The 18,556-nt window shown below is 42.9% G+C and overlaps 1 protein-coding gene across 4 annotated transcripts; it reads left to right on the plus strand.

Annotated features, from left to right (window-relative positions):
- The first annotated feature begins 5,731 nt into the window (after positions 1-5,731).
- On the plus strand, positions 5,732-18,259 carry LOC139367970 (APOBEC1 complementation factor-like). Of its 4 annotated transcripts, none has more exons than XM_071106402.1 (12): positions 5,732-5,846; positions 8,822-8,965; positions 9,497-9,631; positions 9,721-9,851; positions 10,049-10,287; positions 10,566-10,730; positions 10,848-10,945; positions 11,400-11,679; positions 13,962-14,149; positions 14,374-14,510; positions 15,202-15,338; positions 15,610-18,259. In XM_071106402.1, the coding sequence occupies exons 2-12, from the start codon at positions 8,867-8,869 to the stop codon at positions 15,759-15,761; spliced, it is 1,761 nt and encodes a 586-aa protein (XP_070962503.1). In that variant the 5' UTR covers positions 5,732-5,846; positions 8,822-8,866; the 3' UTR covers positions 15,762-18,259. The 4 variants fall into 4 exon arrangements, with proteins under 4 accessions (XP_070962503.1, XP_070962500.1, XP_070962501.1 ...); XM_071106399.1 differs by having other exon boundaries at positions 5,743-5,846; positions 13,938-14,149; XM_071106400.1 differs by lacking the exon at positions 5,732-5,846 and adding an exon at positions 5,863-6,053 and having other exon boundaries at positions 13,938-14,149.
- The last annotated feature ends 297 nt before the right edge of the window (positions 18,260-18,556 follow it).

Below are 18,556 nucleotides of genomic sequence, written 5' to 3' on the forward strand. Positions count from 1 at the left end.
AGCTATTTGTCACTTTCCACAAGCCGGGTTGTGACAAACTCACACTCATTCTTATGTTTAATAAATGTATCGTATGGTAGGCTTACAATTATGTATAAAAAAAACATATTTGAGAGTGCGCTGACCCTGGTGCTAGAGGGGGTACAGCTGGAGGTTGAATGTTTGAAGGGGTACGGGACTATAAAAGTTTGGGAACCACTGCTCTTGACCCATCCCTCAGCTATTTACCAAATTAGTGGCGGGGTGGCAACTTTGTTATTGTATTAATTTGCAGACAGTCTCTTTAAGCAGAGGGATAAAAGATGATCTCTTAAAAAAGAGAGAACTGTTCTTGGAGCAGCTGCTGAATCAAGAGAGCTTTCGGTTTAAAAAAAATAATATAAAAAATGTACATATTGAATTGTTTACAGGGGTTGCTGATATCTTTGATGATTCATGTAATAAATATGTATTATGCTTAGTCATGTTTCTCCTTTCATAATTGCTTGCATTATTATTATTCTGACTTCGATTTGACCATCCACCTACCCTATAAAGTCTGTCCTCTGTTATGTATTATGTAAGACGTCACTGTTGAGTTATTAATGGGAGGACATTCAACACAGAAATGAAGCAATGTGGGCGTTGTGCACGTAAGTGCATTGTTACCTACAGTAATGTATCTTGTCCATCAGTGTGTGCTAAAGAAAGCTGTGACAGTCCAGACTCACATCACAGTGGTCAGTCAGTCAGAGCTCAGTAATAGAGCCTCTCTGTCTCTCCTTCCAGCCTGGTCTCATAGACTAGACGTAACATAGTACATGTAAATCCAGGACCCCCAAAGTAGGAAAGGAAAGGGAAAGTGGGATACCTAGTCAGTTGTCCAACTGAATGCATTCAGCTGAAATGTGTCATCCGCATTTAACCCAACCCCTCTGAATCAGAGAGGTGCGGCGGGCTGCCTTAGTATGATATGTTACGTTTGGTATGGTTGCATAAGACAGATGGTTACTTGAGGAAAAAACTAAAGTAGGATGGTTGGCCAGGGTGGGTGGGTAGCTGAAAAATGTGAATGTCTAGCAACCCAAGTGTTGCAATTTTGAATCTCATGGACAATATTAGCTAATTAGAAACCCTCCCCTAACCGTAACCTTAACCCTTTCCCCAATCTTAACCTTAAGCATTTTAGCTAACCATTCTCCTAACCCCAACCCTAACCTTAACCCTTTAACCTAACTCCTCAACTTAACCCTAATCTTAACCCTTAGCCTAGCTAATGTTAGCCAGCTAGCTAATGTTAGCCACCTAGCTAGAATTTGTAACATCATAAGTTTTGCAAAATAATAACATGTAGTACGTTTTGCAAATTCACAACATATCGTATGTTTAGCAGATTCTTTACATATGATACAAATTGGAATTCATAACATATCATTCAAAAAGTAACACAGGCTTGTGGAGTGTTTTGGATTTATGTACAGAATAATACAAAATGCTCTGAGATCAGGTTGCTCCTTTCTGTAATGTACTCTACTCTACACAGGCTTCATTGATATGAAGGGCTGGGCGGCCTGCCATGTGATCTATTCCACTACTGCCCATTCGACAGTGTTGCGGCTACTCTGAAGCCATTAGGAACAGAAAGATGAATGAATTATTATCTACTCAGGCTAAAATTGACATTTGTCTGAGAAGTGCATCAAGAAAGAACACGCTTATAGTTTGTAGTGCACTTAGGAAGGCTTTTTTGAAGAGAGATACTCAACACTTTTCTCAGACTACTTTGCTCTGTATATGTTGAACGTGCTGCTTTTTTCAATCTATTTTTGGTTATCTGAGTTTTTAACTGCATTGATAGGTTCTCAGTCCAAAATATTCCAGTGTTTGTAGATAATATCTGATGATTAGATCATTAGATCGAACAACCATTATAAGGATACGTAACAGCCAGTCATTATGTCATGTCATGTATAATTGATTTACTTAAATAACAGCCCTTCTGGTGTGCAATGTACTGACACGCTATCACCTATGACCCATTAATTCCCATGTCGTTTTACTGCAGTAATCGAGGTGGAATTACTTGCTCAAGGGTTCAGAGTCCTATCCGCTATTGGAACCAACAGACCTGACAACCAGATTTGTAGTGCAATTAACAACCATCCTCTCTTTTGCTACTGCTTTGACTTCTCAGCAGTGAGCTACTGCCTGAGGAATCAAAATAATTTCATCATCCCCCTATTTCACCGACTCACTCGGAGGGGCAGGCATATGATATGAAGTCTCCTTTGGCCGATTCATCCCAATAAATCCCAAAAGTGGTTTTGTATTGAATCTTACAGTATGCTTGTCTCCTCATTCTCAGAAGCTGGAGAAGAGAGAGAGAGAGAGAGGGAAAGAGACAGATAACAGTTTCCTTCACTACAGAGGCCTCCTCCAGTCGATAAACATCACATTAAAAAACAGTGCCTGTTTAGGAGAGCACATTAATATTCAGAGACGCCTCAAGGAGCAGAAATAGAAAGATGTGGAGGAAGATCAACCAGGAAGCTACCTGTCCCTATATTGCTCAGCAAAGTGGGTTACCAATGGGTTGCTGACACTTTTAAACAAGCTGTTGCAACGATGCCTTGAACCTAAGCTTGAAGCACTGTACCTAGCATTACACGCGGAGTCATTTTGAATACAATTATAATTGCTTTGTAGGCGTAATGTAACACGTAGGTAGCAAGATTATAATGCTGGCCCACGAGGTTGAAACTGTATGAAACATTGATGTCGAGAAATAATTGTAAGCCTTGATTATATCTGCCTACCTTTTTGGGTTGAAACTACTGTCACTGCCTGAAACTCACTTTGTTATTCTACAAAATTACAATAAAGATGCTCCACCATATCATAGCAATTGTTGTTCATCCTATATTGTTATCTAACCCAAAGTCTTCAGTTTGTTCCACACAGCATGTCCTCGTTTTTTTTATTTTTTAAACAACTCAGAAAACAAGCCGTCTTGACCAAAGAGGAGATGACTGAGAGAATGTGGCAAATTGCTCCACTCGGCCACAGTGGATTCCTCCATGTTAGTGTTTTAGTGCCACGTTGTCATTCCTGCTGTCACCCAGAGCAGCTGAGACCAGCCAGGGGGACGCCCTCCAACATCCCCATCAGATGGGACAAAACACATTGACACATTTTGCGTTTATTAGCAAAACGTCCAAATGCATTTAACTGTCGCACAAAGTGTGGCGTATTCAATGTGAATATGTTAAGGCTTTCGTGATGTTTTGGAACAACACGGCATTGTTTTATGTTGCGAGGTAAGTGACGAATGATCGTGAAAAAGCTATGGGGTGATCATATGCTGGACACACCTCATTAAATGCACCACAACTTTGTTTGTCCCAGTGTGACCTGTGTGCCTCGCAACCTAAATCAGATGACAGTAGAGATTAGGTGTCCGTCAGATAAGCGACTGGCTATCATCGTCAGAGCCAAACTGCAGGCCACCTCTGTGTTGTATCTGTTTTGTTCATATGCAGGAAAACATTTTCCAAAGTTGGGACATTTCGGGAATGATGGGATTGGTTTCTTTTTCATTTCCTGTGTGTGTCAGAGCCGATATGCCCAGTAGATTTGCTTGACTGGGACATGCAGTGTTCTGTACTGTGACATGCCAGGAGGGGACCAACCATCTGTCACACAGCACCTTAATAAACAGAAAGGTGCCATATAACATCCTGTTGACTTCCTCCAAAGCCACTTTCTTTGATATCAGCTCTCCGTTCTGTGATGGATGGCTACATGTTGTTATATCTGACACATCAAACAGAAGATGATTGAAACACACAAGGCAGAAATGGAATACACGGCCTTGTCTTTTAATCCATTCACAATTACTGTGTGCGGAATTCGCAGTATCTCACAATGTTGAAGTTTTCCTGGGTGTATGATATGCTAAGATGTACACAGCCTTCATGGATGTTAGACGTCTAACTACACAAAGTTAATTAACAATGCCAGGTCAGGGATGCCCTTGTGGTGGTTTTCTGTTTGAATGAGCATGGCACCAGGGGAGGTAACCGAGAATAATAATGGCAGAAGTGGAAAACCTCAGACACACAAAAGGACAGATGTGATCTGGGATGTACAGAAGGAGCAGAATTTCTCACAAGGCTGCCTCATTATTACGTGATACAGATGTTATTATTAATTATGTAATGCTAAGGAAACGTTCAGGCCAGCTTTCCCACTTTTTGGTTCAAGTGAGCTACCGGTAAAGGTACCACCACTCACTGTTTACGGGATTATCTGTTCAACCACACAGGGGCGCTAGAGAGTCAATAAGACTTGTCAGACAGGCTGCTGGATGTCTGGACAAACAATGTGACACCCAGTGTTTCCCTCGTTGACAGGATAACACTGCCGTTAACTATTTATTTTTCCCGCATCAGTAATGGCATGAGCCACAGCCTTGCGAAACACAAAACAATTACTTGTGTGGAAATTAAACATCTGCCAATGGAAAGAAATTGGCAAAAGCAATTATGCAGAAAACCTAGATTAAAGGCACTGACAATGTTTCATAAAACGTCATTTTGTTTAAGATAAATATGGTTTCTCACTAATGTTGTTATGTCTCTTATAATGACATATTGTTTACCAAAACCAGGTGTACGTGACATGACACCTCTTATTGGGGCTCCCGAGTGGCGCAGCAGTCTAAGGCATTGCACCTCAGCGTAAGAGGCATCATTACAGTTCCTGGTTCAAATCCAGGCTGCATCACATCCAGCTGTGATTGGGAGTCCCATAGGGTGGTGCACAATTGACCCAGTTGGCTGAGGTAGGCCATCATTGTAAATAAGAATGTGTTCTTAACTGACTTGCCATGTTAAATTTTAAAAAATGTAAAAAAATATTCACCCCAGCTAGGAGGTTAGTTCTGATTGGTGGTGTTGATGTGAACAGCTGGTGAAAGCCCTGAGAGGCTGAAAGTGTACCAAGCAGGGAGACTGTGGCTGCCTGTGTATTCTAAGTGTATTATAGGGTGGCAGGTAGCCTAGTGGTTAGCACGCTAGGCCAATTACCGAAAGGTTGCTGGTTAGAATACCTGAACCAACAACGTAACAAATCTGTCAATGTGCCCTTGAGCTCATTTTCTCTCTTACTACTGTAAAAACAGCACATTTCACTGCATCTGTCCCGTGTATGTGACAATAAATCTATCCTGCTCAAACGAAACAGCAAACACTTTGGCTTGTTTACCTTCAGGTATATCACTGAGAAATGGAGGATACTGGGTCACTATGCCTTTGGTCTTATTATTTTGGATGACACAAGCAATAAAACTCGAGGGTGTGTGGTATATGGCCAATATACCACGGCTGTCAACCAATCAGCATTCTGGGCTCAAACCACCCAGTTTGTAATAACTGAATAAATAGCTGTTGTCATCAGAGTACTACCCGGTAATTTAATTTACTGTACACCCATGTTATTGTGGCCCTACTTCTTACATAGAAAAACACATTCTTGAGTAAAAAGTTTAAGGTGATGCACTATTGTTCAAAAGTAGAAGTCTTGAGAGTGTACAGTAAATTGCTTTGTTTAGTTAACAGAGCAGTGTCTGGCTGAGAGCACCATGATCTTGTTATCCCTGGTCAAAAGGTTCCTCTCTCTGCAGGCAGAGAGGCAGAGAGAGATAGGGCTGGTTAAAGTTTAACCCAGCAGGCTCATAAAGCAGCTCCAGGACAGTGAACCTTTGGAGTTTGATATGATGTAATTACCGAATCACCCCAGTGACACGTTTCAAAATCACTAGAATGAAGGACTGAGTCTTCCGGGTGGTGATCTCTGAAATTGCTCAGGTAAGCTTAGCTCACTAACTCTTCCTTGTTATGTCTCTGCTGCTTTGGGGTCTTGTAAGAAATCTCCCCTTTGGAGATCTGCTCTCTTCCAGCATGCTGAGTCTCATTGAACTCACTGGGGATGTTTTTCGTGTGACTGATCTAACTGATCAACTGTGGTCAAGTGTTGTGTTGGGTGACTTGTAAGGTACTGAGGACACAGTCAAGGTAAGAACCTAGAGGGAGGGGGACATGATTAGATGGTTTCATATAGATGGTTGGTTGTCATTTTCTGTTAATTGTGTTGATGTTGCAGGCGTCACATGTGTGATGTCTGACGGGGAAGAGCCTTGTTTGACATAGTCATATTGTTCACTAGTTTATAATTTTGTAGCATTTGTATGTGCCAATTGTCGATTATATTATAGTCAGCATGTAGTATTCACAGTAGTGTGCTTACAGTTTCATATAAGTCAAACTGATTAACAGTAGTTATTTTTGGTATGTATGTCAGATGCCAATAAACATAGCTCCCTTTGAACTTTGAAGTCCTGTGGTAAAAGTACACTTTTAGGGGGAAAAGGGTGGTATCTAGAACCTAAAAGGGTTCTTTGGCTGTCCCCATAGGACAATCTTTTGAAGAACCCTTTTTGGTTTTAGGTGGAAACCTTTTGGGTTCCATGTAGAACCCTTTCCACAGAGGGTTCTACATGGAACCCAAAAGGGTTCTACCTGGAACCAAATAGGGTTCTCCTATGGGGACGGCCAAAGAACCCTTTCGGAACCCCTATTCTAAGAGTGTAGTAATAAAAGCAAGTAAACTGAAGAGACTACAAAATATGAAATGAAAGTCCAAACTATTTGATATGATTTCCATTCTAAATCTATTTGGACCTGTTTTTCCAGCAGCAAACACGGCCAACACAGTGGCATTTCAGCCATGTGTGTATTTAGCTTCAGTCAACAAAACTCCAAAAAGCAGCTACTGATCACTGCCAGACAAGACTCCATCTAGTTATCTTGTTTACGCAAACGGTAACCAGGCTATCGTGAAGAGAGCCCCAGACACACACACACACACACACACACACAGAGAGAGAGAGATGAGAGAGAGAGAGAGAGAGAGAGAGAGAGAGAGAGAACGTTGCTTTGACAATGTAAACATGTTTCCAAAGCCAATAAAGACCTTAAATTGAATTGAGAGGGTATTATTTATTTCACTTTTGTATGTTATCTACTTCACTTGCTTGGCAAGGTTAACATATGTTTCCCATGCCAATAAAGCCCCTTGAATTGAATTGAATTGAGTAATGGAGTCCTGTAGTAGTAGTACATCCACTCAAGGCCTAGAGCCTCATAATGACATCTTCTCTCCAAGCCACCCAGAACAGAAATAGAACCTAAAGACCGTTTCCCTCCTGAGGTGTTAGCCTAGGCTCAAAGTGGCAACGGAGCCCAATACCTCGTCTTTGACTGTAGAGATTCATTTTGTGTTTTTCTTGGTCAGGGAATGGTGCTGTTGCCATGGTTGGCTGCCTACGCCAATGTTCTGCAAGTGAATGATGCCGAAATAACTAATCTCTCTAGACACAGGCCTGGAGAGTATCATAATGGCAACTAATATTGAATTCACAGATTAAAATATGCGACCTGGGTCCCAGTATTGTTACTGATGATATTGTGAAATCAATCTGAAATCTTAAATGAGAGTGAGAAACCATGCCCCCTCTGGCTTGACTGTGGTAAATGATGGTGCTCGACCTGAGAGCAGGTCAACTCCAGTATTTTTTTTATATTGCCTGGCGTCTTGACATTTTCAACAAAGTCTTCCGGGGAGCCGTCGATGAGAGTGGTGAGGAGTGAACAGTGAAAACAAAGCCATCTTGTGTCTGTTTGGAGAATTCATTGTCTTGAAGGAGAAATTGGTTTGACTATATTTGGGGGAAGAAGGTGTGTGTATGACATAATTTCTGTCATGAGACCATGGCACTTGAGACCATTTGAAGATGGTTTGTGTGGCCGTCACGTACCCTGTGACCCCCTCTCTCTCCCTCGTTTGACTATATTTGGGGGAAGAAGGTGTGTGTATGACATAATTTCTGTCATGAGACCATGGCACTTGAGACCATTTGAAGATGGTTTGTGTGGCCGTCACGTACCCTGTGACCCCCTCTCTCTCCCTCGTTCCCCATCCCTCTGATCTGGAGGAGTGGAGCCTTGTCATCACCAGCAGGACCTCTCTCTTTCTCTTTGATCCATATGTGTGGGAAGAAACAAAGAGAGGCCTCTCAATCAGGATGGAAATTCTTGCAACACTCAGAGTGACCTGTTTACTGTATCTTCCTACTGATTTAATCAACCTCTCACCAACTAAAGAGATTATCTTGAAGTGGACTATAGTTCGCGAGCGTTGGGCGTCTTGCTGTGTCTTGTGATTGGCCATTGAGAATCAAAGGATTGATTAAGGGGCCCTTATTCAAAGCTGTTGCTTAAGGACTTCCTGTATGTCACAGTACATGAGTTGGAGAGTGTGGGGAAGATGTGTATGGTGGTGGTGGGTGACATAGATTGAGAGAAAGGGGCCTCAGTGGTTGTCTGCTGTTTGGGCTGAGTTGCGTTAATAATTACAGAGCTGTCTTTGACCTGGAACTGAATGAAATACGCTTCTCTCTACGTCATCATAAGATGGTGCATAACAGCTGAGTACCTGCTGGGGGCGCCATTCAGCCAAAATCATACCTGATCATTCTGTAAAGGTTTTTGAGACCAAATGAGTCTCAAAAGGAACTTACAATACATAGCGCATTTGATTTACTATATGTAGATTCATGCGTGATAGAGTACTGAAGTTCTGAAACAGTTTAAGAGTTTAAGCCTAAAAAGGTCAAATAGTAGCAAAAGAAGGCTACAGTGTGATTTGATGACACATTGAGCTCTAGTTATGGGTTGTTTAGGATGTTCTCTCTGATGTGTTCTGAACTGTGATTTGATTTCAGTGAGCACCCCTAATTTCGCTGATTTACTGCTGACAATCGCTCACAATGGAATCTAATCAAAAATCTGGGGATGGACTGACGGGCATGCAGAAAGAGGCCTCGCTGCGTGCACTCATTCAGCGCACAGGATACCAATTACTGCAGGTAGGAGCCATATCCAAAGCAGGTAGGGCTTTCGCCTAATCTATGACCAAATCTATGAGTGTTATCATAAGGCCTCCACACAAGTCATCCTTCCTTATGGAGTTTATGTGTAATGTGAAGTGCTCTGATAAAATCCGAGGTCTCTCCATCAGTTTCAAAACTATTCACGTGCCAGTGAGCTCTTTCCCTTGGCCTTCGTTACAATTATTGATAATGGGGCGCCACCCTCTGGTGAAAGACACAAGTGACTGGATCCCTCTGTCTTACTGCGGAAGTCTGGTCCATGTCAAATTCATTTGGTTGGAGATTCTACAGCTCGTATTGCATTGTTATGGGGATTGTCTGGGCAATTTGTGCATAAATACAAGGTCAAAGATAACAAAGATATCTGGGAGATTTCTATATGAATGCTCAAATCTCTCATTCGGAATGAAACCTGCGTTACAAAGGACATTTCAGGTGGATCTCCTTACAAACCCTGTACTCCTTACAAACCCCTGGTTACTCACCATCAGTCCGTTGTGTCTACAGGAGAATGGTCAGAGGAGGTACGGCGGGCCCCCTCCAGGCTGGGAAGGCCCTCCCCCAGAGAGGGGCAGTGAGATCTTTGTGGGGAAGCTGCCAAGAGACCTCTTTGAGGATGAGCTGGTCCCCCACTGTGAGAAAGTAAGATAGGTTTGCCAGTTAAATCAGTTCCCAAAGTGTAACCTATTGTGTGTCCTTGGTTTTCAAACACATCCCCTTTCAATTCACAGTTTGGGAAAATCTTTGAGGTTCGGATGATGATGGACTTCAACGGCAATAATAGAGGATATGCCTTCGTTACCTTTTACAACAAAAATGAAGCCAAGACTGCCATGAAACAGCTCAATAACTATGAAATCAGGTAAGCAATCACATGGCACAATGGAATGAAATGGGGGAAAAGCCCTGTGTAGCCTAAACATACGCATGAGTCATGGAAAACTGAATGCTGGACTACCAACACTCACCCGACAGTAACAATATTGGGTTTCATTGTGTGCATTGTTGACAAAAAAATAAATCAATCTTTCCATTCAATCCAATCTGTTTATTCTCCAGGAACGGAAGGCTCCTGGGAGTGTGTGCCAGTGTGGACAACTGTCGTCTGTTTGTGGGGGGCATCCCCAAATCCAAGAAGAGAGAGGAGATCCTGATGGAGATGAAGAAAGTAACAGATGGGGTGTTGGAGGTGATTGTTTACCCCAGTGCTGCGGACAAGACCAAGAACAGGGGCTTCGCCTTTGTGGAGTACGACAGTCACCGCGCTGCAGCCATGGCCAGGAGGAAACTACTGCCAGGTGCTAAACCCATATTATATACTATTAACAGTCATAGTACTGAGAATCCCAGTCAGTCAACCCTATGGAAGGACACAGTAAATCATACTGAACCATGATGACTTTGAGGCTTTGAAAAGAAGCTCTGTACCTTATTACTTGTGTACACAAGCATTTCGCTACACTCGCATTAACATCTGCTAACCATGTGTATGTGACAAATAAAATTTGATTTGATTTGATTTACTTTGGGTGGGCTGATTGGCTGAAGTGTTGAACTTCCTGATCTCCTTCCCCAGGGAGGATCCTGCTGTGGGGGCACGCCATCGCCGTGGACTGGGCGGAGCCTGAAGTGGAAGTGGACGAGGACACCATGGCAACGGTGAAGATTCTCTACGTGAGGAACTTAATGCTGGCCACTACAGAAGAGACCATCAAGAAGGAGTTCAACAGTATCAAACCAGGCAGGTTCAATTACAGCTCAGTCGGATAGTGGGTCCCGTTTGGGGTCAACAACGAATTTCCGTATGTGACTGTGTTATGATGGGGTTAGTAAGCAGATGTATGCTGATGATCTACAGGTGCTGTAGAGAGAGTGAAGAAGATCAGAGACTATGCCTTTGTCCATTTCACCCAGAGAGAGGACGCGATAAGCACCATGGACGCACTGAATGGAAAGGTATAATCTCTCTCACCGGCCTCTCTCTCTCACTGGTCTCTCTCACTCGCCTCTCTCTCTCTCACCGGCCTCTCTCTCTCACTGGTCTCTCTCTCTCTCAATGGCCTCTCTCTCCCTCACTGGTCTCTCTCTCACCGGCCTCTCTCTCTCACTGGTCTCTCTCTCTCTCACTGGCCTCTCTCTCCCTCACTGGCCTCTCTCTCCCTCACTGGCCTCTCTCTCACCGGCCTATCCCAGGACATGTAATGTCATGGTGACACATGCTTTTATCTAAGTGACTCACAGTTAGCACATATTCAACATATTCAGTTCATGTGGGAATCAAAGTCTCATCCCTACCAGGCTCCAGCTGAACGATAAGCCATCAGAACCAAGCAATGTCATACAACAATGCATTATCCAGCCACAACCTGCCTCTACACGGAATAGATCCAAATGTCAACTTCTCCCCTAGCTGGTGGATGGCTCTCCCGTGGAGGTGACCCTGGCAAAGCCGGTGGATAAGGACAACTACGTGCGCTACACCCGGGGTACAGGTGGCCGCGGTGGGGCCGTGCTCCAGGGGGAGTACACCTACACACTGGGCCAGGTGTATGACCCCTCAGCAGCCTACCTGGGTGCCCCCGTGTTCTACGCCCCCCAGATATATGCTGCTATTCCTAATCAGTTCCGCTTCCCCATTGCCAAGGGGCTTGTGGGGGGCCGTGGCCTGGTGCGCACGCCCTCAGTCAGAGGTGGGTACCCTCTCTCTGATTCCTCTCCACAGCTAATCAGTGAGACAGACACACATATATATATATATATACATACAGTGCCTTGCGAAAGTATTCGGCCCCCTTGAACTTTGCGACCTTTTGCCACATTTCAGGCTTCAAACATAAAGATATAAAACTGTATTTTTTTGTGAAGAATCAACAACAAGTGGGACACAATCATGAAGTGGAACGACATTTATTGGATATTTCAAACTTTTTTAACAAATCAAAAACTGAAAAATTGGGCGTGCAAAATTATTCAGCCCCCTTAAGTTAATACTTTGTAGCGCCACCTTTTGCTGCGATTACAGCTGTAAGTCGCTTGGGGTATGTCTCTATCAGTTTTGCACATCGAGAGACTGACATTTTTTCCCATTCCTCCTTGCAAAACAGCTCGAGCTCAGTGAGGTTGGATGGAGAGCATTTGTGAACAGCAGTTTTCAGTTCTTTCCACAGATTCTCGATTGGATTCAGGTCTGGACTTTGACTTGGCCATTCTAACACCTGGATATGTTTATTTTTGAACCATTCCATTGTAGATTTTGCTTTATGTTTTGGATCATTGTCTTGTTGGAAGACAAATCTCCGTCCCAGTCTCAGGTCTTTTGCAGACTCCATCAGGTTTTCTTCCAGAATGGTCCTGTATTTTGCTCCATCCATCTTCCCATCAATTTTAACCATCTTCCCTGTCCCTGCTGAAGAAAAGCAGGCCCAAACCATGATGCTGCCACCACCATGTTTGACAGTGGGGATGGTGTGTTCAGCTGTGTTGCTTTTACGCCAAACATAACGTTTTGCATTGTTGCCAAAAAGTTCAATTTTGGTTTCATCTGACCAGAGCACCTTCTTCCACATGTTTGGTGTGTCTCCCAGGTGGCTTGTGGCAAACTTTAAACGACACTTTTTATGGATATCTTTAAGAAATGTCTTTCTTCTTGCCACTCTTCCATAAAGGCCAGATTTGTGCAATATACCACTGATAGTTGTCCTATGGACAGAGTCTCCCACCTCAGCTGTAGATCTCTGCAGTTCATCCAGAGTGATCATGGGCCTCTTGGCTGCATCTCTGATCAGTCTTCTCCTTGTATGAGCTGAAAGTTTAGAGGGACGGCCAGGTCTTGGTAGATTTGCAGTGGTCTGACACTCCTTCCATTTCAATATTATCGCTTGCACAGTGCTCCTTGGGATGTTTAAAGCTTGGGAAATCTTTTTGTATCCAAATACGGCTTTAAACTTCTTCACAACAGTATCTCGGACCTGCCTGGTGTGTTCCTTGTTCTTCATGATGCTCTCTGCGCTTTTAACGGACCTCTGAGACTATCACAGTGCAGGTGCATTTATACGGAGACTTGATTACACACAGGTGGATTGTATTTATCATCATTAGTCATTTAGGTCAACATTGGATCATTCAGAGATCCTCACTGAACTTCTGGAGAGAGTTTGCTGCACTGAAAGTAAAGGGGCTGAATAATTTTGCACACCCAATTTTTCAGTTTTTGATTTGTTAAAAAAGTTTGAAATATCCAATAAATGTCGTTCCACTTCATGATTGTGTCCCACTTGTTGTTGATTCTTCACAAAAAATACCGTTTTATATCTTTATGTTTGAAGCCTGAAATGTGGCAAAAGGTCGCAAAGTTCAAGGGGGCCGAATACTTTCGCAAGGCACTGTATATGGCATTTATCTACCAATCTGTGTCTTTGAGTAGCTGATAAGGCCAATGGTATCTGCTATAATCACTTGAGATATCCAAATCCAATGCAAACCAGCCTCAAAGAGTAGTTTCAGGATTCAACTGAAATTGTTTTGTTTGTTTGAATCAGAGAATCAGAGCTATAAAGTACTTAATTCAGTCTGGAGCCAAATCCACATTTTGCAATGATATACTGTATGTTCTTTCATTAATGTTTGATCTCCTAATAGAGATAACGTACCTATGTTCATGCATTGAGCACTATGAATAATGCTGTACTGCTTTATTTTTAGCAGTAAAAGATTTAGGATGCCTGACTGTCATTCAAAATTTGCTCTCCATGGCTGCATATTACAATCTAGTATGACAAGTACGATCATTCAATCAAGTTGGATTTGGGGGGAAATGTAACATATCAAAAATGGAATCGCTGTACTGTGCTGGCCTGGATGACCTATGATCAGTCTTTACAAGGTATTGATTGCCTCCCAGGTGATTTCTGGTGATTTGATTTGATATAATGCCTTCTTGCATTCCTAGAAATTTACATGAATGTACCTGTAGGGGCAGCGGGCATACGCGGGATGGGTGGTCGCGGATACCTCGCCTACGCAGGTTTAGGCCGAGGCTGTGCCACCTACCAGCTAAAGACAGACAAGCACCCCGAGGACAAGCTCTTTGACCTGCTGCCAGGCATGGAACTCACGCCCATGAACCCTGTGAAGCCTCCCGGTATCAAACACACACCACAGGTACACACACCACAGGTACACACACACACACCCGATGAGAACTGACGGGACAACAAACACATACGCACTTGAATACTTATTAGCCGTAAATAAGGTATTCAGCATTCTGCTCACACGCAATTAATTACTTATAAGCCATAAATAAGGTATTCAGCATTCTGCTGACACAATAATTGAAATGTTTCAGAAAAACACATCTATTGATGTTTCATGTCTTCTTCCAGATCTTGGAGGATGTGTGTCAGAAGAACAACTGGGGGCAGCCAGTTTATCAGCTTCACTCTGCCATCGGACCTGATCAAAGCCAACTGTTCCTCTACAAAGTCACCATTCCGGCTCTGTCCACCCAATACCCTAATGTGTAAGAAACACAGCCAACTAATAGCCATATCTAATGTGTTTCAGTAGTGGGTTCCTATATCAAAGGATAATATAACCCTGTAACTGTCACACCCTGACCATAGACAAACTTTTATTTCTCTATTTTGGTTAGGTCAGGGTGTGACTAGGGTGGGTAGTCTAGTTTTTTCTTTTCTATGTTGGCCTGGTATGGTTCCCAATCAGAGGCAGCTGTCTATTGTTGTCTCTGATTTGGGATCATATTTAGGCAGCCTTTTCCCACCTGTTGTTTGTGGGATCTTGAGTTTATATTGTTGCTTTTCAGCCCTACAATGCTGCACGTTTTTTTTCCGGTTATCGTAAATAAAAAATGATTAACCTACCTCCGAACATACCTCCAACAACGATCGTTACAGTAACCTTCTCCTCTAGCATTGCAATCATTTAGCAGACACTTTAATCCACAGTGATTTACAGAAGCAATTAGGTTGAAGTGCCTTGCTCTAGGGCACCCCGGCAGATTTTCACCTGCTTGGCTTGGGGATTCAAACCAGCAACTTTCGGTTACTGGCCCAACGCTCTTAACCGCTAGTCAACCTGCCGGCTTCCTCTATCCAAGAATCCCTTGGATAATATAACCCTTTAATCTCTCTCTCTCTCTCTCTCCCTCCCTCCCTCCCTCCCTCCCTCCCTTCCTTCGTCCCTCCCTCCAGACATCCGTTCACCCCAGCCAAGCTGTGTACATCTGTGGATGAGGCCAAGGTTCATGCTGCGGAGCACGCCCTGCATACCCTGGGTCTGCAGACAGAAGGAGCTGAGGCCTCCACTGCAGCCGTTGCTGCATTCCCAGGTATGTTGTGAATGTCCGTAAGACTAACCATCATACCACCCTCTCTCTAGAGTAGATTGCTTAGAACCACATGACGGTATACACTACAAATGCAAACCAAACCAAAGGCCATTCATGAATTACATATGCTGGCAAGTGAAAGTTTGTGATAAAAAAACTTGTTCAAACTGAACATCATACAGACTCCACAATAACGACAAGATATGAGCTTGAACAACTGAAATGCAATTTGAATAGCTATCAAACCCATGTCTTGTCTCCTGATCTGCAGGTTACACAATAGCGAACACCTCAGCCTCAGTAGCTGCCTCCCAGCTCAAACAGGCCGTCTCCCTGCACCAGGACATGGCAGCATACACTACCTACGAAGGCTATCCCGCCTTCACCGTGGCAACCCGTGGAGACGGTTATGGAGTGTACTAGGGCCATCCTGGAACATCATCCCATTTACCAGCATTCATTCGTAGTTCAGACTATATAAAACTACACTGAACAAAAATATAAATTCAACATGTAAAAGATCCCAGAAATGTTTCATACGCACAACATGTGTTCACATCCCTGTTAGTGAGCATTTCTCCTTTGCCAAAATAATCCATCCACCTGACAGGTGTGGCATATCAAGAAGCTGATTAAACAGCATGATCATTACACAGATGCATCTTGTGCTGGGTGCAATAAAAGGTCACTCTAAAATGTGCAGTTTTGTCATGCGAAACAATGCCACAGATGTCTCAAGTTTTGAGGGAGCGTGCAATTGGCATGCTGACTGCAGGAATGTCCACCAAAGCTGTTGCCAGAGAACTGAATGTTCACTTCTCTATTATAAGCCACCTCCAACGTCATTTTAGAGTATGACCGGCCACACAACCGAAGACCATGTGTAACGACGCCAGCCCAGGACCTCCACATCTGGCTTCTTAACCTACGGGATCTTCTGAGACCAGCCAACCAGACAGCTAATGAAACTGTGGGTTTGCACAACCAAAGACTTTCTGCACAAATTTTCAGAAACCGTCTTAGGGATGCTCATCTGGGTGCTCGTCATCCTCACCAGGGACTTGACCTGACTGCAGTTTGGCTTTGTAACCGACTTCAGTGGGCAAATGCTCACCTTTGATGGCCACTGGCACTCTGGAGAAGTGTGCTCTTCAGGGATGAATCCCGGTTTCAACTGTACCGGGCAGATGGAGGACAGCATGTATGGCGTGGTGTGGGCGAGCGGTTAGCTGATGTCAATGTTGTGAACAGAGTGCCCCATGGTGGAGGTGGGGTTATGGTATGGGCAGGGATAAGCTACAGACAACGAACATAATTGCATTTTATCGATATCGATTTGAATGCACAGAGATTAACGTGACGAGATCCTGAGACCTATTGACGTACCATTCATCCACCGCCATCGCCTCATGTTTCAGCATGATAATGCACAGCCCCATGTCACAAGGATCTGTACACAATTCCTGAGGCTGAAAATGTCCCAGTTCTTCCATAGCCTGCATACGCACCTGACATGTCACCTATTGAGCATGTTTGGGATGCTCTGGATCGACATGTACGACAGCGTGTTCGAGTTCCCGCCAATATCCAGCAACTTCGCACAGCCATTGGAGAGGAGTGGGACAACATTCCACAGGCCACAATCAACAGCCTGATCAACTATGTGAAGGAGATGTGTCGTACTGCATGAGGCAAATGGCGGTCACACCAGAGACTGACTGGTTTTCTGATCCACGTCCCTACTTTTTTTTTAAGTATCTGTGACAAACCGATGCATATCTGTATTCCCAGTCATGTGAAATCCATAGATACGGGCATAATTAACCCACTGATTTCCTTATTTGAACTGTAACTCAGTAAAATTATTGCATGTTGCGTTTATATTTTTGTTCAGTGTATGTAGTATCCATTATTTGTTTTCATTTGATTGTGTGGATCTATTTAGTTGTAGAGGAGTTGCCCTAATTGCATGTTGTAGAGTCAGCAAATTGTCAGAGATAGTTTTGATTGGTTCTTATGTACTTTATCATTATTTTGACAGCCATTACTTTTTTTATACTCATTGTCTATTTTATGACACAGCTGCTGGTTCATAGTGCCGGACTAGTGGTCTCCTTTGACCCAATAGTGTAGAAGTTGAAGTTTCCCCATTTAAGTTTATTAAATTAGCCCTAAAAGTCTCATTTAGATTTCCTCATGCATCATCTATAGAAATATAGTTTTTAAATGTCAGGGATTTCTCGTTTCAAGGATGGCTTTTACTTTCTACCTAAATGTGCTGCAAGTACCTTTTGATGTTGTTGCACGGTTGTACATTGTTAGACTAAAAACACTGGCGTGGTTCAGTCACTTTTGATAGTGAGGGGTTTCTTTTGTGCTATTTGTGTCTCAGTATTTACAAATGCAAACACAGAATTTGTTTCCCTCTCTTTTCCGATGTTAGAGTGTGCGGAAAATGGAATCCATCCACAAGCTGCTGTGAAACTGAACTGCCTATTTTAAGATGTTAAGGGTTTGTCGTCTACGGAAAAGTGTTTGAGTCACGGTATATTTATTGTTGAAAATGTATTGTTTTACGTTGGAGTAATATGTCTGGAGTGTTAGCTATGGACAATCATCTGTTTCATTCTATTTAGCTTATTTCTCTTATTGCCTTACATCAAACTAGGCCTGCGAACATGGACATAGGAAGTGTTAACACCTTTTTCAGCGTACAAAACGACACTCTGATAAGCATAAATGCCTAATCAGTGACAGTATTAAAGTGTGTATAGCACTTCCAACTTATTTTTTTATACCAGGAATCCGACAATATTTGTATAGTTATATTGTTTTTGGATATTTCAAATTCTTTGTGCCTCAATAATTGATCTAAGAAAAAAATCACAAAGGAGAGAAATAAATACACATCTGAAATGTAAGGAGAAATGGGAACCCTTTTGTGAAACAACGTGTCGTACAGCTTGGTAATTCTAACGTTTCATAATCTGTAATTGCCTGTGACAAATGAACCCAATGCATTTTGAGACTAGCTTTCTTCACTTTATTCCTTCTACATAAAACTAAGAAGTGTGCCACAATATTTAAATCATTTCATTCTATTCAAAATAAGCACTGTACATAATTACACACACACACAAAACGTGAATCAACTGATCATAAACAAATGATCTTAATTTCCATGGGAGATGAGCTATGGAAGGGCACTGAAGCTGCCC

Source organism: Oncorhynchus clarkii, chromosome 16, assembly GCF_045791955.1.
Source record: "Oncorhynchus clarkii lewisi isolate Uvic-CL-2024 chromosome 16, UVic_Ocla_1.0, whole genome shotgun sequence".
Lineage (NCBI taxonomy): Eukaryota > Metazoa > Chordata > Actinopteri > Salmoniformes > Salmonidae > Oncorhynchus > Oncorhynchus clarkii.

Bases quoted from the DNA above. Each gene is read 5' to 3' on its own strand.
- LOC139367970 (XM_071106399.1), top strand. From the start codon at position 8,867: ATGGAATCTAATCAAAAATCTGGGGATGGACTGACGGGCATGCAGAAA. The intron at 11,680-13,937 runs GTGGGTACCCTC...TTGCATTCCTAG, and splicing joins GCGCACGCCCTCAGTCAGAG to AAATTTACATGAATGTACCT. The intron at 15,339-15,609 runs GTATGTTGTGAA...CCTGATCTGCAG, and splicing joins AGCCGTTGCTGCATTCCCAG to GTTACACAATAGCGAACACC.